This window comes from Chrysochloris asiatica, unplaced genomic scaffold, assembly GCF_000296735.1.
Source record: "Chrysochloris asiatica unplaced genomic scaffold, ChrAsi1.0 scaffold00004, whole genome shotgun sequence".
Lineage (NCBI taxonomy): Eukaryota > Metazoa > Chordata > Mammalia > Afrosoricida > Chrysochloridae > Chrysochloris > Chrysochloris asiatica.
This window is the reverse complement of record NW_006408522.1, coordinates 5,570,097-5,593,013: the sequence shown is the minus strand read 5'-3', so window position 1 is coordinate 5,593,013 and position 22,917 is coordinate 5,570,097. Positions and strand designations below refer to the sequence as shown.

Here is a 22,917-nt window from a genome sequence, read left to right as displayed (position 1 = left end):
TTTGAGATACAGATTCACACGTGCTATACTCATACCTCCTGGATTTCATCTGGGACTGTAGAGTCCATCAGTCTGAAAAGCAAATTTCTAAGCGGACCTGCCTGTCTCCCAAGAATGCTGGTAGCTACCCCTCCTGCAAGCGCAAGAGCAAGGTGATTTGAAAGCAACTTCAGACATAGCTTGAGGAAATTGTGGTGTTCCCTGAAACCAAATAAAATTCTGTTTACTTCTGGAACATGAAAAAGCATGTGTTATCCAACATTTTTTTTTCTCTTTAGAAGTTTTGTCAAATCATGAACAACAGTGACATTTAAAGCTTGATTCATAAAATTATGGATAACCTTTAATTAAAGTTCTTATCAGTAATATGTAAATTTAGTTCTTTTTCTAGATTATAAATAAGTAGCATACATTTGGGGAAAAAGTAAATACCAAAGACTAATATTAGCAGTAAGTCAAAACTCAAAACAAGTAGCTAATACACACATATGCACACACACATACACATGTAGGTAAAAAACATACCTTGATGAAGGGAAAGGGAGTGGGGGAATCTCACTATTTATTTTATCACAGTATCTCTCAAGAAAAGAACGCAGATGTGAGAAAGTACTCTCTTCAAGATCTACACAATAAGGTCGGTGCCATGCAACAACTTGTCTACAAGAAAGTATAAAAAAGTCAAGAAACAGTCTTAATATGAAATTTTCACACATGATTAAAACATTATTAGATATCAGTGCTGTTGTTCCTAAGTGCCATCAAGTCAGTTCCAATTCATAACGGCTCTGTATACGGTTTCCAAGGAGTGGCTGCTGTGTCTGAACTGCCAACCTTGTGGTTCAAATTGACCTTTCAGTCCAGTGCTTATCCTACAGTGCTACACTAGGACTCCAATAGGCTACTCAAAAGGCCTTTATGATTATTAAGGTGATAAAATTATTCACTCTAGTTATTGAAGGAAGCTGAAGAATTCACCAACCCTATAGCTCTTTGGTGTCCCAGTGTAGCACTATGGGTTAATGCGCCAGACTGTAAAGCCATTTATACTGCACGGTCAGCGGTTCAAGCTCACCAGCCACTCCTTGGAAACCCTATACAGGATCGCTATGGGTTGGAAGTGACTTGATGGCACTTAAAAACAACAATAGAGCTCTTTAGAAGAAAGCAAAAAATCACCTGTTTTGGAAAGTTTGGATATCCACGCACCTGAAGACAAAGGGCTAAAACACATGATCTACAAAAGTCCTTTCTATTTCTAACAATCTATATATAGAATGTATATCTCTTATCAGGTAATATATCCAGGTCGCTATGGGTCAGAAGCAACTTGATGGCACTTAACAACAGCCATGCTGAACTAAAAGAAAAACTCCTACAATCTCTTGTTTAGATTTTCCAAGATCTTAGAAGCCAACTGTCTACATATAAACTGAAAGGCTATAAATTTATTATGACTCTTACTCTCTTTATTATATTTATGGCTTTTATTTTACAAGGATAATTATATTAAAATGTTTTAGTTGCTTAGAATATTGAACATCCTCTAAATAAAAAGTATAAAATATGCATAAAACATATCTCAAGTATCTAGAAGTATCTGAAACGACCCAAAATTCCTTAAAAAATTTAATCTCCTAATAATGACCAAAAATCACCTACATGACTATCTAAAAAGATTTGGTTGTCACTGTCACTTTAGGAAAAAGCTGAATTTCCACAAAAAGAAACTTCCTTAATTTCAAAGTATGGGTGCTGAGACTAACTAAATTTTAAATAAATAAAAGTGAATTCTGATTTTGATTATTTCAATTTAATCTCTTCTTTATAAACACATCTTAGTTTTTTTTAGTTAGTTTGAATCAGGGGATTCAAAATGTTTGGAAGATATTTAAGAAAATGTCTTAAATGCAGGGTATAACTTCCTGCTTATGAAACATGTCTTGTCTCAACATTAAAAGGAAAATCTACATGTCATTTCTATGATAGTAAAAAAAAAAAAAAAAATCAACACTGGAAATGTTCATAAGGGTATTGTATGAACAAAGGACAGTTATTTGTTTTTAATGGTGTTTCTGTTGTTAATTAAAACATGAGAATTTTTTTAAGTGGGCATTCTTACCTGTCCCTGGGAAGTGCTGTCCATGCCAGACTATGTGATGTTCCAGCTGAGATCTGCTGAATTGCTATGCCATCTAAGCCACTCACTTTCTTTGGTTTAGTTATAGGACCTGTGGAATTTCCTTGGCCACATTGTCCCATTGAGTTATTGCCCCAGGCATAAACTTCATTATCTTAAGACAAGAAAAGTCAAATTTAAATGTAATCTATAAATATAGGAGGCAATAGTTAATATAATTTCTTAAAAAATAAATGACTTTTACCATGAGAAAGGGCCAAACAATGACTGTCTCCAATAGAAATATCAACTATTCTTGTGGCAGCCAGTTCTTCAATAAGCTTGGGTCTCAAGGCAGTAGCTTCTGAAGAACCACAACCTAGACACGCTCCACAGCCCCAAGCATAGACCTGAAACACAACCAGAGAGACTTCATGCGTGATTTCCTGCTACTATTGTGTTGGTAACTTAGATTGCACAGGAATAAATATCATTTATCAAACTAAAATATGGTTTAATGCTAAATCATAACTTTATTAAAATAATTATTATTATTTTGACCATTTTAAAGAACGCCTTAGTGATTTATTTTGTGAGTTTTTAAATGTCCCAAATACAACTGACTGCACAAGCAGACAAGCTGAGCTAAAACAAAAAGATATGATTGGTTATAAATGTTTTTAAATGCAAAGACCTTCTGAGAGGTCGTTTTACTAATTAGCTTGATTTTTGCTAGATGTGCCCAATCTTAGAAGCTATCTGAAAACTTCTCTTTTACAATTTGGAGAAGGATAATGAGAGTGATTTTATAACTTCAAGAATGTAATCAATGTCACTGAATTGTACACATAGAAATTGTTGAAGTCACACATTTTGTTATATATATTTTCACCAAAATTCAAAATCAAAATGAAACAAACTTCACCTTTACACGTTTCTCACTCAGCAGGTACTAACAAATACTTCTTAGCTTGTTAAACCAATGGGTAACCATAGAAAATGGATACATGATATTTATGATTTAGTTAAAAGCTACCGCACCTCACAGATATAACAATTTCAATTAACACCTGAAGTAATACAGAGAATTCCCCTGAGCAGCTTCATTTTTGACTAAGTAATATCAAAACAATCACAGACTAATATAAAATGTTAGAGGGAAAAATAAAGTAGAGACAATTCAAAACCCACAATCAGCTAGCTGGATGGTTTTTGATAATATCATACAGAGTCTTGTCTTTATTCCATCAAATTTTGTAATTTTTTTTTTCCTGTTAACAATTATTTCAGGAAAGCCTTTGATAGGTTAAATCTCTTCAACAACAAATAAAAAGCATACATATATGTGTGTATACCAGTTGCTAGAGTACAAAATGCAGTAAAAATTCCAGTATGGTAAAGGCATATTTTAAGAGGGGTTAAGAACTAAAGACAAAGTACGTAGTCAAAATTAACATTGAAAAAAATTTTTTTCCTAAATTATCCATAAAGTATAATATAGTACAGCCCACATAGCTAGTTTTCTCTTGTACTATTCCTTCAGTTGAGCACCAGATACAAAGTCCTTTGCTTGTATATATGGACCATGCAGTATAAAAAAATATATATACTGTATCTTTAAACATAATAATCACATTTAGCATAGGAAGTTATCTACAAAGAGGCCTGAGTAGACTGAGATGAACTGGGAGAAAAAGGAAGTTGATCTTTACTCAGGTTCAGTAAGTATAATGGCAAACAGAACTACCGTTACCATTTATAAGTACTTTCATCTTCTACTTAATTTTTTCCTAAGAATACACTTGATTTTACACACAACTTGTATACTCAAATAATTTACAAATTGCCTTGAAATTCAATTTGGTGAACTAAATTTATTATTGTTAGGAGGGTACGCTGCAACAGGCCCTGTGTCTCCTACCCAAGTCACCTCATCAGAGCATTAGGCCCAGAGCATTCTTTAATTAACAGAGGCTGGAAACTGAGTTTCTCTCTCCCAGTTACTTCTCAGGAGAAAGCCGTCTTCCCTGTTCTGGGCTCACAGTATTTTCTCTGTGCTGCTAATGTTGAGGGTGCCACATGATATCTGACCAACCCCCTTTCTAGACCTTTACCAGTGAGGTGAAAACAAAATCCTCAACTGTAACATGAGAAAGGTATACACAGAATGCAGCTTTGCACAGACTGCAGGGAATAACTCGCTGGCCATGAAGAGCCAGTGCCTACTAGTAAAGGTGACTTTGCTCTGTCAACTTCTCTATGTGAGGAAAATGTTGTTCTAACCACTGCCTATGTGTGATCTGTGTCTTTTGTTGGTGACCTCAGACCTTGACTTGGCAATTACTATGAACAGTTAATATTCAAATAGTATTTCTTAATTTAAAGAAAGACTCAATTCAATAAATTATATGACCATTTGTAGGCACTCTAGGATAACCACTGAATTGCTAATTGCAAGGTAGTGGTTCAAACCCACCAGCCATTCCTCAGAAACCCTATACAGGATCACTAGGAGTTGAAAACCGACTTGACGGCACTTAATAACAACAGGCAATGCAGAAATGATTAACCCCTCTTACAAAAAAGAGGTCCATGAGGTTCAGGGGAAGTCTGATTTGTTTCTGGCCATACATCTAATAAATAAGCATCTCCTGACTTCACTTCATGGGTTATTCTCATAAAATCTAAATTAAGAAATACGTAATGAGAATTTTGTAAGTGTTAAAGCAGCAACCGGAGTTGTAACATGTGACTAATGTAACAAAATGCAAGGTGATGAATACTGTGGATTATTTTTTTAGGATACAAAGTATTCCAATCTTTCAAAATATAATCACATGCTAATTTCAATTTAGCTGCTCACCTGCCTTATGAATTTAAGTTGAAAAAATATGTCTATACAAAATAAGCATAACAGTGTCCAGCACATAATAGAATCCCATAAATAATGATAGAATGAGTGGTCGGCTCAATTTCACTGCTATCATTGGTGGATGCAAAAGGGAAATTTTTCTGTCTGTCATCATACCTGATCCCACCCTATTATCAGTCTATTTCCTATGCTCCTTAAAAGTTTCTAAGCATTTTTGTAACTACTAACTACAATGAAACAAAGAAAGCATAAAACAAACAAGAGGTAGTTGTTATTTTTATTGTTAAGTGCCATCGAGTACCGACTCATAGCAACCCTATGTACAACAGAACAAAGTACTGCCTGGTTGTGAGACAACCTCACAATGATTGCCAGGCCTGAGCCCATCGCTGCCACTATTGTGCCAATCCATCTCGTTGGAGGTCTTCCTCTTTTTCTCTGACCCTCCACTTTACCACACATGATGTCCTTCTCCAGGGATTGTTCCTTCCTGATAATATGTCCAAAGTATGAGAGACCAAGTCTGGCCAACCTGACTTCCAAGGGGCATTCTGGCTGTACTTCTTCCAACACAGATCTGTTTGTTCTTTCAGCAGTCTGTGGTACTTTCAAGATTCTCCTCTAACACTATAACTCAAATGCATCAATTCTTTCATAGTCTTCCTTATTCACTGTACAACTTTCACATGCATATGAGGTTATTGAAAATACCATGGCTTTGATCAGGTGCACCTTAGTACTCAAACTGACATATTTGTCCTTCAACATTTTAAAGAGGTCTTGTGCAGCAGATTTTCCTAATGTAATACCATCGTTTGATTTCTTGACTGCTTGCTTCCATGAGTGTTGATGTAAAATCTAAGTTAAATGAAATCTTTGACAACTTCAATCTCTTCTCCTTTTATGCAGATGTTATTTATTGGTCCAGTGGTGAGGATTTTCATTTTCTTTACATTGAGATGCAACTCATACCAAAAGATGTGGTCTCTGATCTTCATCAATAAATATTTTAAGTCCTCTTTACTTTCAGAAAGCAAGATTGTATCATCTGAAAATCGAAGGTTATTAGAGTCTTCCTCCAACCCTGATGCCACATTTTTATTCTTATAATCCAGCTTCTTGGATTATTTATTTGCTCAGCATACAGACTGAATAAATATAACTCTAGTGCACACCTTTCCTAATTTTAAAGCATTTGGTGTTCCCTTGTTCTGTTGGACAACTACCTCTCAGTTAATGTACAGGTTGGTTACTCATGAGCACAATTAAGTGTTCTAAAATATTCATTTTTTGTAATGTTGTCCATAGCTTTTCATGATTCACATAATCAAAAGCCTTTGAGTAGTCAATAAAGCACAAGTAAACATCTTTCTGGTATTCTCTGCTTTGAGCCACAACTACCTGACGTCAGCAATGACAGACCTCATTCTACATCCTCTTCTGAATTCAGCTTGAATCTCTGTCAATGTATGTTTGCAGCCATTTTTGTATTACCTTTAGTAAAACTTTAATAGAATGGGATATCAATGATATTGTCCAATGATTTCCATATTCTGTTGGGTCACCTCTCTTTGAAATGGGCACAAATATGGATCTCTTCCAGTCAGTTGGCCAGGCAGTTGTTTTCCAAATTTCTTGGCATAGATGTATGAGTACCTCCAGCACCGCATCAGTTTGTTGAACGATTCCAACTTGTATTCCATCAATTTCCGATGCCTTGCTCTTTGCCAATGCCTTTAATGCACTTGGACTTCTTCCTTCATATCATTGGTTCTTAATCAAATGCTTCCTCTTGAAATGGTTGAACATCGACAATTTCTTTTTGGTACAGCCACTCTGTTTATACTGTCCACCTACTTTTGATGCTTTCTGCATCATTCAGTATTTCACTCATGTTGTTGTTGTTAAGTGCCATCGAGATGGTTCTGACCCATAGCAACCCTGTATGGGGTTTCCAAGGAGTGGCAGTGAGCTGGAATCGCTGACCTTGCAGTTCAAACCGATCTTGCAATCCAGCACATTAACCCACAGTGCCACACCAGGACTCCCATAGAATTCTATAATATCGCAAGTCAAGGCTTGAATTTTTTCTTAAATTCCCTCAGCTTGAGAAATGCTGAGCATGTTTTTCCCTTTTGGTTTCCTACCTCCAGGTCTCTGCACATTTCATTATGATTTTTGATTGTCTTCTTAAGCTGTCCTTTGAAAATTTCTGTTCAGCTCCTGCACCTCCTCACTTCTTCCATTTGCTTTAGCATCTCTACACGGGAAAGCAAACTTCATAGTGTCTTCTGACATACATTTTGGTCTTTTCCTTCTTTCTTGGCTTTTAATGACCTTTGCTTTCTTCCATATGATATTCTTGACATCATCTCACAATTCCTCTGGTCTTCGGTCTTTAGTGTCTAATGCATGAAATCTATACTTGAGATGACTAATTCAGATGGGATATATTCAAGGTTATAGTTTAGCTCTCTTAGTCTTGCTTTAATTTTTTTGGGGGGAGACAATTTTATTTTAAATTTCATGTTTCAAATTTTTATCTATACATTAAGTACTTATATAAATTTATCTTTAGGATGAGACAAGATTAAACTTGGACAGTGTTACTTCCTCTGAATTTATTTGGAGAAATACAATTTATCTTGTTGTTTATAAACATCTAAAGACCTGCCAAACCAGAGTATAAGACCTTTGTAATCAGAATTTTTAAATTAACCTCACACCACCACTTTTCTTTTACTTTTGGATTAATTTACCATTTAGCTACCTTTAAGCTTAGGTAAAACATGTCTATCAAAATATTAGAAATTACAAATTTTGCAAAAATAGTCCCCCTGGGTTACACTTATTTATGACAAATACAATGAGCATCGCATAATCAACTCATATCATAGGTGACAAAAATTGGTGAAAGTCAAAATGAACCTTAAAGGTTTGGGAGGGGCTTTTTAAATAGTTACACTCTTTGGGATTATGAAAAAAAAAAAAATAGTCCTGCACTGCATTTTATGTCTTCTAAAAATAGTGTTTTAGCAGCTTTAACCTTTCCATTATATAAAACTTACCCTAAAATTTACTTTTGAGATACATTTTACAACCAAATTAATAATACATACACTGGCACTTCAGGACAAGGGCAAACTTTTAAAAACAAGTTATTTTGAACCTTTAAAATTAGTCTATAGTATTTTAAAAATAGTCTGTGATCCTAACATTCAGCAAATTCATACTAAAACAGTCTATATTTTTATAGGATAAAGGCCAACAAAACTTTACATATGCTACATGTTTATTATATATATTTACATGGCTCTTACTTTCCTAGATACATAAAACTTTCACATTATAAAAATCCCTCCCCCCACCACTTGAAGCAAGCTCTGCAGGGATGATCTGAGGCTAGATCACTGTCAATAGCTTGTGTAGTGCTATAATACAAAAATGTATTTTGAAAGCTATTCAGTAGCCACCCAATACTGTCTGTAAGAATGATGTACTTGCTGGCAGACAGCTATCCATTGCATGTTGAAGTGTGCTGTGCCTCATTTTAATAAGCCCTTGCCCATATTCACTACTATGTTGTTGTTGTTGTCAGGTGCCATTGAGTTGGGACCAACTCATAGCAACCCCATGCACAGCAGAACAAAACAATGTCCAATCCTGGGCCAAGCTCACTACCGCTGCCACACTTGACACCATCAATGATGCCACTTGGTTGATCCATCTCGTTGGGGGTCTTCCTCTTTTTCTGACCCTCCATCTTACCCAGTATGACATCCTTCTCCAGCGACTGTTCCCTCCTGACAATATATCCAAAGTATGAGAGACGAAGCTTAGCCATCCTGGCCTCCAAGGAGCACTCTGGCTGCACTTCTTCCAAAACAGCTCTATTGGTTCTTTTGGCAGTCCATGGCACTTTTAGTATTCTCCTCCAACACCACAACTCAAAGGCATCAATTCTTCTACGATCTTCCTTATTCACTGTCCAGCTTTCGCATCCATATGAGGTTACTGAAAATACCATGGCTTGGGTCAGGCGCACCTTAGTCCTCAAGCTGACATCTCTGCTCTTCAACACTTTAAAAAGTTCCTGTGCAGCAGATTTGCCCAATATAATATGTCATCTGATCTCTTGACTGCTGCTTCTGCGAACGTTGATAGTTGATTCAAGAAGAATACTATTAAAATACAGCTCATTAAAAGTTCACATTTTTTTCTGGGCAATACACATCAGGTTGGCTATTACTAGTCAAGTGTTTCTAGGACATTAAACTTCCAAATGTTTAACTAGTTCTCAATCCTTGTCTGTTTTAGTTAGATGCTAAATTGATTCACTAGTTTCCAACAAATAATAGTTATATGAGAACACAGTATCAAGTAAATATTTCATTATTTTAAGTTACACTGATATGTTCATTATATTACAGTGCACATAAGTCTTATCATATTTTTCTACATTAGCATTTTTACACAAATAGATTAATTCCCTAGTGAATGTGTTTCACACCCACTGACTATTCTTTAGGATGCTTAAATTTAAACAATAATACTTTATTTTATACCTGTACTTCAAGTAAGGTTTTTAAGTTGAAATGTCATTATTTCTTTATCAGAATGATTTCTAAAGAAAACAGGAACCCAGTGGCTTGGTGGTTTAGGAAGAACACTTGGTGATGGGGGCTCAATAAATTTGGCTCCAGCATAACTCTGATTTGTTTGAGCCTTAAAAAGTAAGCTGGGGCTTAACAAAACAGAGTTCCAATTTTGATTATTTGGGAAATGCACTTTGTTCTTCCCTCCATTTTACATGGCCTGCCAAGTAACTGTTGCTGAATTATAAGCATGTCCTCTTTGGGGTTTTTTAATGAACAATCTTCATCTGGGAATTCTGATCCTTGGTCTTCTATTAAGCTGTTGTTGGTTCTTAATACCATTTCTAGACTGGGGAACTGGAATGTTAGACCTCTCTCCACCACCCATCTTCAGTTCTTTGTCACCTTTCAGTCTGCTGCTCTGATTGCAGGATTTCCACTACCTGTCCTCTTCCTTGTTATTAAGCCCAGGATAGTAGGTGTTGCTTTCTGCCAGATCCTTTCCTTTGTCTGAGTACAGATGTTTTCATGGGCCAATCTGCTGAGTTCAGCCTGGGAGCTGACGCCAACATCTGAGCCTCCTCAGCACACAAGTTTGAGAGAAGTCCTGGTGACTTCAGGTTCGGAACTACGGCAGCAGAGGCTCCTGCCCAATGGAGAAGCCTCACTCCCCTTCCAGGGAGAGATAAGGCATGGAACAAACAAAGCCCACGGGCACCAACAAGGTAGCGATAGACCACCGCAGCATCTCCAAGCTGACCTCTTTCTTCGGCTCCTACCAACCAGACTTGTTTTGATTTTATTCAGCTTCAGCTTGAACTTGCATATGAGCAATTGATGGTCTGTTCCACAGTCTGCCCCCAGCCTTATTTTGGCTGATGATATGGAACTTTTCTACCATCTTTCCACAGATGTAGTCAATTTGATGTCTTTGTATATTTCATCTGGTGAGGTCCATGTTGTTTAAAAAAGATATTTGCAATGAAGAATTCACTGGCCTTGCAAATTTCTATCATGCGATCTCCAGCATAATTTCTATCACCAGGGGCATACTTTCCAACTACTGATCTTTCCTCTTTGTTAACAACCTTTGCATTCCAATCACCAGTAATTATCAATACATCTTGAGAGCATGTTTAACCAATTTCAGACTAAAGAAGTTGGTAGAATTATTCAATTTCATCATCACTGGCTTGCGTAGTTGGTGCATAGAGTTAAATAATAGTGGCATATTAACTGGTCTTCCTTGTAGGCATATGGATATTATCCTATCACAGACAGCACTGTACTTCAAACTATGTCTTAATATGTTGTGATTATGAATGCAACGCCATTCCTCGATCTGTCATTTCTGTCATAGTAAACAATGTGATTGTCAGATTCAAAATGACCAATAGTAGTCCTTTTCAGTTCACTAATGCCTAGGATATCAATGTTTATGCGTTCCATTTTATTTTTATAATTTCTCATTTTCCTAGATTCGTACTTTGTACATTCCATGTTCTGAATAATAATGGATGATTAAACCTTTTTCTCTTCATTTTCGGTTGTGTCTCAAGGGCTTTCCTCCATTCACGTCATCACGGTCAACTATGCTTTGAGGAGGCAGCTCTTCCTCAATCACATTTTGAGTGTCTTCCCAACTTAGGGGCTCACTTCTGGCACTATATCTGACAATATTCTGGTGCTCTTCATCATATTTTAATATTCAGTAATCTGGTGCTGACAATGTTCTTCTGATATTCATAAGGTTTCCAGTGACTAAATATTCAGAAGTAGTCTGTCTTCATCTGGAAGTTCAGTTGAAACCTCTCCACCTAAGTGACCCTGCTGGTATTTAAAATACCCGTGGTATAACGTCCAGAATCATAGCAACATGCAAGCCACCATAATATAACAAACTGACAGATGAGTGGTGAAACAGGGGCTAGGGAGGCAGTCAAAATATTCATGTAAAAGTTCAAAAGCTTATACAGGATTGCAAAATCCTGACTATCTTCAGGCTGACTCTATCTCAGAAATACCTAAGCCTTTCAGATTTGTTTTTCATATGGAAGTATTCTCTTTATCCTCTATTTCATAGTATTTCAAAGTGTTCTCTTTGCTCTTTAATTCATATCACTGATGCTGGCAAGATCTATTTTTGCTTTCTCTTACTATCCATGATTTTTTCGGAAAAGGCTTAAGAGGTGCTGAGCACAAAATGGTTTTACAAAGCAATGTTAATACATAGAACAGGACTGAAGGAAGGTTTTTCAGGGTCATACATAGAACAGGACTGAAGGAAGGTTTTTCAGGCCAGGTCAGAAAGATTGATTCTTTCCACATCTTAATACATGAGTCAATATTTTATTTCAGTAGGTTGCCTTAAAAAATTTATTTATTTTAACTCTAAAATGTAAATATGATAACTTTTTAGCTACATAGTCCCCTAAAATACTCTGTCTTTTATGCTCATCCCTAGTCCTACCTGCCCTGTTGATGTCAAAGCAAGTGAAGACTGGCTCCCAGCACAAACTTTGCGGATGAACATTCCTTGTAAAGCTTCAATAACTTTAGGTTTATACACTCTGTTGGTATCACCATGGCCAAGTTTCCCTATAAAAACAAATACATTCAAGTGAAATAATTTGTTGGTTTTTTTTTTAAATGTCTTTCTTTTCTAATTACTACAGATGATAAATGGCTATAATCTTTCTATAATCAGCTATCAATGGCAGATGCTGAAAGTTTTTAAGTTTCTTAGAATAGAGGATGTTAATAAATACGTGATTTTGTAACATCTTAATTTTGAGCTCTTAAATCCACTTTAAAAGAAATACGGAAAATTATTTTCTACGTTTTTCTCTGCTTTCATGGTCACATTTCTAACTTCAAATTTTCTGGTATAATATAAAGGTCCTAAAGAAGACTGTACATATAATTTTTTTTAACTTTAAAAAAGATTCAATGGCTCATGAAATAAGCTACGTGGCAAGTCATTAAAGAAGAAAAACAAATGGTCAACAACATAAACATTCAAACTCAAGGAAATAAAAATTAAGTACTATTTCACTTTTGAGATTGTATTTTTTTAAATTTTTAAATTAATTTTATTTCCAGTGTTGTTGAGTGGTACAGGAAAGTTGGGAGTGGGCTAAAATGCACAAAGATTTAGCCATAAGATAGCATTTTTTTTTAATAGTTAAAAAAAAGAGAAAGAACCCATCTAGATATTCAACAATTAGAAATGGATTTATAAATCATGCTACAATCATATGAAAGAATACTTTGCAATCCTTTAAAAGAACAGGTAAAACCAAGTTTGTTGACATAGAAAGATATGCTATAGACAGATGAGATAAAAGCCAGCAGGCTATAACATAGTATCTATGGTATATATTGGTCCACCTTGATTTTTTAAAAGACATCTATGTAGAAACAGAAATCCTGGTATGGCGTTATATTATAAGCCCTGGACTGCTAACTACAAGGTTGGTAGTTCAAACCCACCAGGTGTTCCTCAGAAACTCTATACAAGGTCATTATGAGTCAGATCTGACTCTACAGCACTTATTAATCTAGAAATATATGTACCTACAAGGGGGCTTTGAAAAGTTCATGGGACAATGTAATTATAAAATAATGGAATGTTTTCCACGAATGTTTTGAAGTATCCTCATATTTTCTAAAGGAATTCTGGTAGTGTAGTGCTTACAAATCGGGCTGTTAACTTCACGGTTGGCAGTTCGAAACTACCAGCGTTTCCGCAGGAGAAAGATGAGGCTTTCTGCTCCCATAAAGATTTATAGCCTTGGAAACCCTTTGTAGGGTCACTATGAGTTGGAACCGACTCCATGGTACTTAACAACAACAACATATTTTCTAAATACATGTGTATTCAGAAGTCTATCTACCAAAGTGTTAACAGTTATAACAATGTTTAGAAAAACTGTTCATTTTTCCTGTTCATCTGTATTTCAGTGTTCTATAATATTGTATGCATCAGTGGAGAAAAAAATGGACAAAAGTACCAATAAATAATTGATACATACCATTGTCTCCGCCTCCAAAAGACCACACGGTTCTCCCATCTTTAGATAAAGCAATAGTATGTGAACTGCCACAAGAAACTTCTCCTACATTGCTAATGTCTTTTACTAATGTTGGAATATTACGACTGTTACTATCACCGTGTCCTTGGATAAAAAACAAACAATAAAGAAACAATGTTGAATTAACTCTTTTTCTTAGGTCATTATCTTACAGGTGAAATAAATATTACAAGTTAATAAGACTGAGGGTTTGCATGTGTGTTTAAAGTATAATTAAATGTAAAAAACAGAATCAGCTCCAATATTTTCATATCCAATCTCCCAAACTGTTCACTAACGAAGGCACCCAGCCCCATCAATGAACCATTAAAATAATCTTTTTACAACAGTTATGATAAGCTATCTCGTACCATGCTCATGTGGACTTGTTTCTGCTTCCCACTAGGTTATAAACATTATGATCATGATGGTATCTTTCCTATTCCTGAAACCCTACATGTTCTGGTCACAACAAGCACTCAGTAAATACTTTCATGATTTAATTACATCTTCCCTATCAGTACCAGAATCTAGATATTATCTATATAAAATTACCTTTCTCTACACTTAAAATTAATACAATTAATGATCATCATTGGCTATTAAATCTATTATCACTGCTTCTCAATAACTGTAATTATTTCTATTTTTCTGTGAGAATAACGTCAATTTTTTAAAATTCTTACCTAATCTTCCAAAGTCTCCTTCACCCCAGGTATATAATTCACCATCTTCTGTGACAGCAGCACTATGTCTATAGCCAGCTGATACACAAACAACTACCTGCATTGCACACAAAGTGAATTTGATGAGCACGCAGATGCTAAAACATACAGTCCATATTTGACTCTATACATAGAGATTTAGAGATACTGGTATTTACAACTCATCCAGGAATTGCTACGTATAGCAGTGGAGGTTGTACCCAGGACAAGGGTACCTAGCTAAGACAGAAAGTAAGGGCTAACATGCAGTCTATGCTCTACTTGCCAAGTCAAAAACTGCATTTTTTGCGTGTGTGTTTAAAGTATAATTAAATGTAAAAAACAGAATCAGAGAGAGGATACTTTTCTTGATGAAGACAAAGTTAGTGTAAGGGCTAGCAGGGTCCCTGACTGTATCAATCCAATCACTAGTAGGACTTTTAACTATATCACCAATCAAGTCTTTATTCAAGGAGCTTGGAGGAGTTAACAAGACCAATTTTTAAAACAGTAACATAAAACCTCTAGACCTGGCTGATAAGAAAAATTCATTACATAATAGGGATAACTCTCAAAAAAGACACTATTACCAATACCTAAACAGTACATAAGCTTAGATTAATAACCCCCTGATAATTTCTCTATACACTCAAGTAGCTGTACAGTTGGTGAATAGAATCAAGGGGAATAAGGGCTTATAGCAAAAAAACTTGAGAATAATTCACACTTTTTAACACTGACCAAAATCAATGGCTACTAAGAAAAGATACATAAGAAAAAAATGTCTATTTATATTTTATTTAAAACACTATACACTTTATACTAGGAACCATATTAAGTTCTGATATTTTTATCTGCTAATCATTTAAAAATTTATCCATTTTTCCTTCATGATACTCATACTATGCTATGCTTAACTAATTGTATTTTTATTACAAAATGGAACACAAAAAGAAATAAAAGTAAACAAAATTATAAAGAGTTAGAATCAAGGACGAAAGTACTAAAAAGAACAAAAAATACAACTTTACATAGTTATTTATGTGAAGTTTCTTAAGATCCCATATTCATCATCTTATAAAGTATCTCTTGATGTTTTGGGATTGATATTTAAGTTAAAATATTGAAAGCTATAATAGTGTAAAATGAATTTGACAGACTACCCTGTCAGACAATCTCTCATGAGAGGAAACTGTCCTATTGTAGTTCTGGAATAAAATGAAAACTTAAACTTTACAAAGACATTTATTTAAGAAAACTTTCAAAGGAAGAATGTAATCTTAAATGGAAGAACCCACTTACAATTAGGAAAATACCTTCACCACTTTAAAAAAAGATAAAACAGGAATAAAAAGATGAGACCCAAGTTTGGTTTTAAATGGTGCCAACTATTAGTGTGTGACTTTGGGCAAGTTAACTAACTACTCTATAAATTTTTCCTGACTCGAGTCCCTGTGAAAATGCCACCTCCTCTAAGAAGATCCACTGACCTCATTACTAATACCACACCATGCTTAGCTTCTATTAAGTTTTTCAATATTTTTCTCTACAACCATCAATTATTTTAGGTATTTATATATTTATTATCTCTGCTCCACCAGTTAAACCCCTATGAATGCAAGGACCTGTTTGCCTTGTTCACTGCTGTTTGTCTAATGTCTAAAAAACTGGTTGGCACTTCAAAGATATTAAATATTGACTGAACGAGGAATGTCAGCTCCTTATCTGTTAATTGGGAACAATAACTACATTACAAAGGTGTTAAAGGATAAGAACTCAGTTAATATATATAAAAGTATTTCATAAACTGTGAGGATATACAAAAGATACGCCAAGGTGGGTAGGAGAGTTGGAGTAGGGGAGGTCCCTTCAGAAAAAATGATACCATCAATTACAAAATCAGTACATCTTATTATTCTTCAAAATTAGCACATACCTTTCCCTGCAGAGGACCTTGAATAAGCTTGGGATATTTCTGTGTTGAACTATTTCCATGTCCCAGTTTCCCATAATCACCATCTCCCCAACTGAAGACTTCACCTTCTGTTGTAAAAGCTAAAGTGTGACCATCAGATCCTTTAGAAGATGAAACCTTTTTGATGGACCTGTGAGGCTCAAATGTTAACTTTTTTAAAGTAGATTGGTTATTGGAATCTCCAAGGCCCAGTCTCCCATAGCTGCCTTTACCACAAGCTCTGACAGAGCCATCCGTAGAAATAACAAAAGTGCAATATTGTCCAGCTTCAATCTATAAGTAAACAATCAGAATAATAAATGTATAAAATGCTTCTGAGAGAATCAAAGTATAATAATTAAGGCTAGTTTCATTAAAGAAACTCAAAGAAGTCTCTTAAAGCTGAATATAGCATGATTTTCCATAGAGAATTATGATAAAATAGAAAATGAAGGAAATAATTACTTTTATTTTTCTATTTTTTAAAAAAACTGTATTGTGAATTGGGTCATCATTTTTACATTCAACAATTCATATACATTTTGCTTCATTTAATTGATTACAATTCCTTTAAGGTAACATCACTTAACCCACATCTTCCCTGTGTTTCCTATTTCTATTCTTCCTTCTTTCCTAACCCTTTCAAACTTTGTCCTTGAGTAAATGCTGCCATTTTGATCTCAACTGGATGATTATTCTAAGGTGTGCATACCTCATTAGTGTTATTGTTTCCTTATAGACCTATCATTTGGCTAAAAATTAAGTCATGGAGGTGAATTCAGTTCCAGACCTGAAGGATGACTAAAGGCCATTATCTCGGGGATTGTACCAGTCTCTAACTGACCAGTAAACATGGTCTCTTTTATGATTTTGAGTTTGTTCCACACTTTCTTCCAATCTATCCAGGACCATCTAATATGATACCTTTCAGAACAGCTGGTAGTGATATCAGAGCACCATCTAGTTCTGGTCTCGAGGTCATGGAGATTGATGTTTATGTAGTCCATTAGTCCACTGGATTGTATCCATTTATCTTTAATTTTCATCGCTCTTCTTTTCTCCAGACAGGGAGAGACCAATAGTTGCACCTTAGATGACTGCTTACGAATTTTAAAACACCAGTCACTACTAATCAATGAAGGAAGAAAGGAGCTGTGGTAGTATAGTGGTTACGAATCAGGCTGCTAATCTCATGGTCAGCTGTTCGAAACTACCAGCTGTTCCACGGGAGAAAGATGAGGCTTTCTGCTTCTGTAAAGATTTACAGCCTCGGAAACCCTGTACAGGGCCGCTCTGAGTCGGAACCGACTCCACGGCACATAACGACAATGGTCCTGAGTCCTTATTGCCTCAAAGGGTTTGGTTATGTATAAGACGTGAGGACCTTTTTAATAACACATATTTCTGGGCACCACCCCATACATACTGACTCAAAACTTTCAGAGATGAAACAAGGAATCAAAGTTTTAAAAATGTCCCTAATTGGCATGATAACCACAAGAATCAAGATGCAACCTCCTCTGGAATAAAAGAGAGCTAAATTCAATGTTGAGGAAGAGAGTAGAGGGTACCCAGGAACCTTAGCAGCACTGGGAAAACTTGATTTTTTTTTTTCCTTTGGTGACCAAGGGCTCCTCCAGTATCTTTTTGACCATCACTAAACTTGGTCTTTTTTATAATTTTAAGTTTTGTTCCAGTTTTTCCATTCTATCTGGGTCCTTCTAATGTGATCCCTTTCAGTAGTGGTAGCTGGGCACCATCTAGTTCTTCTGGTCTCAAGGTCATGGAGACAATGCTCAAGTGTTCCATTAGTCCACTGCACTTACGATTTCCAAGCATCTTTAATTTTCAATACTTTTCTTTCCTCCATACAGGGAGATGCCAATAATTAGTAACACCTTAGATGGCTGCTCATGAGCTCTTAAGATCCAAGTCACTACTCATAAAAGTAGAATGTATAAAATTGTCTTTGTGAACTATGCTATGCCCATTGACCAGAAAATCCCCCAAGAGGCCTGGCAACTCATTACCTCAGGATGTTTGGTAATGTCTAATAAGTTTTCATAGTTTTGTCCCCTGTATACTTCATCACCTTCATGAATATGTTTGCAGCAAAGATAAATACCTACGTAAAATATCCTGTCAAACTTTTACATATTTGTGAGTATACGCCTACTCTCCCAACAATGGCTTTTTTCTTGTTGACTTTACTGTCAAGCTCAAATTAGTATCTATTTTATCTTTTAAAATTATCTACAGATAATAGCTGAATAAAACAACAAAGTAAAATGTTATAGCATCCTCTTACAATTTGGGAAGGACAAGAAATTAAAATTTACCATAAATTTCTTGAGGTCCATTATGGCAAGAAGTGCAGATAATTATTCTAAGCCCATATGCAAAATAATAATAATAATAATGAAAATAATAACAAAATAGGCAGAAAGGTCTGGAGACGACTTGACGGCACTTAGCAACAATAAAGTAAGAAAATAAAATGTCAATTTGGCACAGAGGAAATTCTAGATTTTTTTTAGTATTCATGCTGAATACAATGATAAAAGCTGTTGCCACCTCTAACATTTCTTAAAAATTCAGATCTCAATTTCAGTTTTTGAAACTTGGAAAAGCTGTGTGTTAATGGAGAACTGAAAAAAATGAGGGAGATTAAAAAGTTCATGGAAAAACTCCATTATCTTTTCATTCCATTTTCCATGAACTTTTTGAAATCCCTCATATATTTTTCTATTAAACAAAGAAAACTTATGCATAGTACAGTACTAAAACACTGTAGACAAGAAATAATTAGAGAAGAATTTTCACTCATTTAAAAAACACCCTTGCTCTGTGATACAGGGATTGAGGCATAGTCTGAAGAGGGGACATAATACTAAGATGCTTGACTATCTTATGAATTTTGGTTTCCCTTGCCTACTATTGTAAAATAGACACTTGAGTGGGATGAAAGTAATGTTGGGAAACATGATTACAGAAAGCTTGTAAGCCCTAGCCTATAACTGACTGGAATACAGTGAAATAGGCCTCTTGTGGAGCCTTTGCAGTGTATAGGACCTTAGGTGGAATCCTGAGCCCCACTGTGACTTGGAGATGAGAGAGAGAAGAGGAAGGGCTGGTTGGTCCAAAGTGTGGTGAGACCTGGGGACACCTGAGCCCATGGATAAGGACATAGCCATGGAGGGCTAGAGCTCAGAGTGAAGCATCCAGCAGATATGAAGTGAAGGAAGACACACAAGAACATCCAAACTTGCAATAGTACCCATCTGACCTAGCCTCAATGGACTGATAATCAGAATTCAACTAGGGGAAGATAAAAACAAAAATAATTTTTGATAAAGGAAAAGAGGGTAAATTGCTACAATTTGATGAACTTGACCTATACTCAATGAGGTAGCTCAAAATACCAACAGAGAGGGAAGGAATCTTCATATCAAGTACTCATGCTACCCCCACTGTATACAGGGTAAATGGGGACAGGCAACTTAGACACTGGCTATCTAATATAAGGGGAGATAAAGGCACAAAGTGACTAGCTCACAAAGTGTCAAGATTTCAAGAGGGATTTTAGTTTCAGAGTGTGTACGGGAAGACAGAGTGCCCACTGAATAGTTTTCATCTTGTCTAGATGGGTCTGGTAAAAGGACATGGGGCTAATATTCTTGTGATTCAATAGTGAGTAATTGTTATCATGACTAACTGCAACTGTCACAATTGTAAAGGTAGAAGTTTTGTAAGAAAAACAAGGGAGTAGTTGATCTTACAGTCTAGGAGCAGAGGACCCTAGGACCATCAAGGGAGAAGAGCACAAGCAGAATGCGGGACCCTATCCAGAGAAGCAGCAACACCAGAGATGCAGGCAGTGATGGGGACATGGATAGAGGGACATGGATAGAGAGAGAGTTGGTGGCCAGGAGGCAGGCTTGCAGAATGTGCCCTCTCGTGGTTTAAATTATTATATAGGCCTGAGTGTTTTTACAAAAAAAAAAAAAAAAAAAGCTAAAATGAATAGAAGAAATACTGTTAACTGATGGTACATGGAAGGGATTATAATCATTGTAATGAAACAATGTATATGATTTGTTGAATGTAAAACTGATGATCTGCCCTGTAAACTTTCTCTCAATTCATAATAAAAACTTAAAAAACAAACACCCTTAATATTATTTAAAACAATATGCATGAAATATACTCTGCCATCTCCCAATTCATAAGGTATTTAAAGAACTCACAGTCTGAGCATCAGAGAAACTAGGAGCCAATTTAGGTTGTAATATTTTCTCCTGTGTGCCTTCTACCAACTGATGGCTGCTGTTGCTCCCCTAAACATAAACCTCACAGGTTTCTGAGACAATGGGGGCATCACCAGTCTGAATGCTATCAGGGCTAGCACATGTTCTTGAGTAATCAGAAGCCATTCTGCAAACCTATTAAAATTAAAAACATAGAATAAATAGTCAGTATCCTCAATGGGCATTATTATAAATATTCTCTGAAATTACTGCTGATTTTCCTTCTTCTCTTAATAAATTCTTTCACAGTTGTTTAAACAACCAAAGTACAACATACCCAGTCTTGAACACATGGCTAGAGTATTTGCTTCTGCAGAACAAACCAGTAAAAGAAACTGATAAAGGTGGCAAAAATGGGGAAGAGGAGACACACAATCCAGCCCTCTTTAGCAAACTTTTATTACAAACAACAGCATTACAGAAAAACAAAGCTTGATAAGCAAAGTTGCGGAAGCCCATTACTGATAATCCTACCATTTTGATATCTTTTTATATATGTCCTTCCTTCTGTTTTCACATACATATTATCATAATAATATATAAAAGTGACAATGATATTAAAGTATCATGCAAAATTTCCCTTGTGTCTACTTAATCTTCAGGCTTGAACTATATACTATAATTAACTGCAAAAATCATGATTTATTTAATCACTTTCCTTTAACTGGACATTTAAATTCTTTCCACTTGTTTGTTATCATGAGTCATTTTGAAGACTATAATTCAAACTGTATTTATTGATTACTTTAATAGAAAGCCTCAGAAATGGGACTACTACCTTCAAAAAATGGCAACAATCTGATTCTTAAAACATACTATACAAGGGAGTTTGAAAAACTTTGTGAAATATTCCATTACTTTCCCACTCCAGTTTTTCACAAATTTTTTTAAGCCCCCTCGTACACCAAACTGCTTTCCACAAGTATTTTATTATGTCACCAGCAATATACAAAGGAGGGCTGTCCTTAAAAGGAAGAAAGCCCAGATCAATTCAACACCCACACATAAAACAAAAATCCTAAGGCGAAAGTCCTAGTTCTCCCCCACAGAAACACAGTACTCAGAGTGGCTCCCCAGTCACCCTACCCGAGGAATAGATCGGTATGAGAAAACCAGTCCTCACTGCATTCATACCAACAACGGCTAGTATAGCTTTAGTTTTTAGTTTTTGTACACTTAAGTGAGGGGAAAGGAGAATTCATTATTTTAACTTCACATTTCCCTCTTATGAGCAAGGTAATATTTTTTCAACAATTTTTTCACTAGATTTTGTGACGTCAACTAACATCCGCCCATTTATTTATTAAATAAACTTAATGGATTTTTTATTGTCTTGTGGGAAATCAATACAGTAAAGATACTAACTCTTGATTACAGCTGTTGTCAATTTGTTGTCTGCCTTTCAGTTTTCTTTTGCTGAATCGTACTAACCAAGCAAAACAATAATGCAAGAATCTTCAAGTAAATATATTGGTTTGTCAACTCATTAAATAGGAGCAAATAGAGTCATTTTAGTCAGAATCTTTAAATATTATCCAAAACGACAAAATATGTATGTCAGACAAATATTTTCAGTAAATATGAAGACAGTTGTGAGGACATTCCATAGACAGAAACTCGTGTATGTTTTGACCTCTGAATTTATAATGATTTGTTTTAATCAGTCAAGTTTAGAAAATGATAGGGAATCCACTTAAGAAAACTAGCATTTTTTTTTTTTAAAAGAACCAAGCATTTATCCTGCCTTTCCTATAAGAACTATACCAGAGTAACCAAACAGTCCAAGAGGGAAGAATCTCTTTATTAAAACGTTTCAACTAGTAAATGAAAAAGAAACAACTAGAATAGCACAATTGGCAACCACCAATGATGAACAGATCTAAACTTTTAGGATCAAGAACTGCTAATACCACAAAGAGAAAGACAGCCACTCATTAAGAGTTTCAGATTAAAGAACACACCACCATGTAGAGTCTTGCCAAAGGGAATAAACCTGAGACTGATCAAGACTCTGCATCCAGTTGCCAATTTGAAAGAACTAGAAAGGCAGAGATGCATATTGAACTGCATTATGAGTAATCAATCAGCAAAATCCAGACTTAGGAAAATTCTACAAGCTAAAAAATAACCCAAGTTCTTGAACAAATATGAGGGAGAAACAGAACATATAAACAAAGAGATTTTTAAACATTAAAAAACAAAACTGAACTATATAATCTAGGGATACACAACTATAGGAGCTCTGGTAGCGTAGTGGTTACGAATCGGGCTGCGAACCTTAAGGTCAGCGGTT

The 22,917-nt window shown here is 35.5% G+C and overlaps 1 protein-coding gene and 1 pseudogene across 1 annotated transcript in view; both read right to left on the bottom strand.

Moving 5' to 3' along the window:
- HERC1 (HECT and RLD domain containing E3 ubiquitin protein ligase family member 1) overlaps positions 1–22,917 on the bottom strand; it is a 257,233-nt gene that overhangs the window by 153,616 nt on the left and 80,700 nt on the right. The window contains 9 exon segments of the mRNA XM_006831850.1: positions 36–201; positions 526–660; positions 2,123–2,294; positions 2,385–2,529; positions 12,057–12,184; positions 13,621–13,764; positions 14,346–14,442; positions 16,300–16,611; positions 20,565–20,759. Of these exon segments, the coding sequence (XP_006831913.1) occupies positions 36–201; positions 526–660; positions 2,123–2,294; positions 2,385–2,529; positions 12,057–12,184; positions 13,621–13,764; positions 14,346–14,442; positions 16,300–16,611; positions 20,565–20,759 (1,494 nt within the window).
- LOC102838379 lies at positions 9,551–9,974 on the bottom strand (annotated as a pseudogene).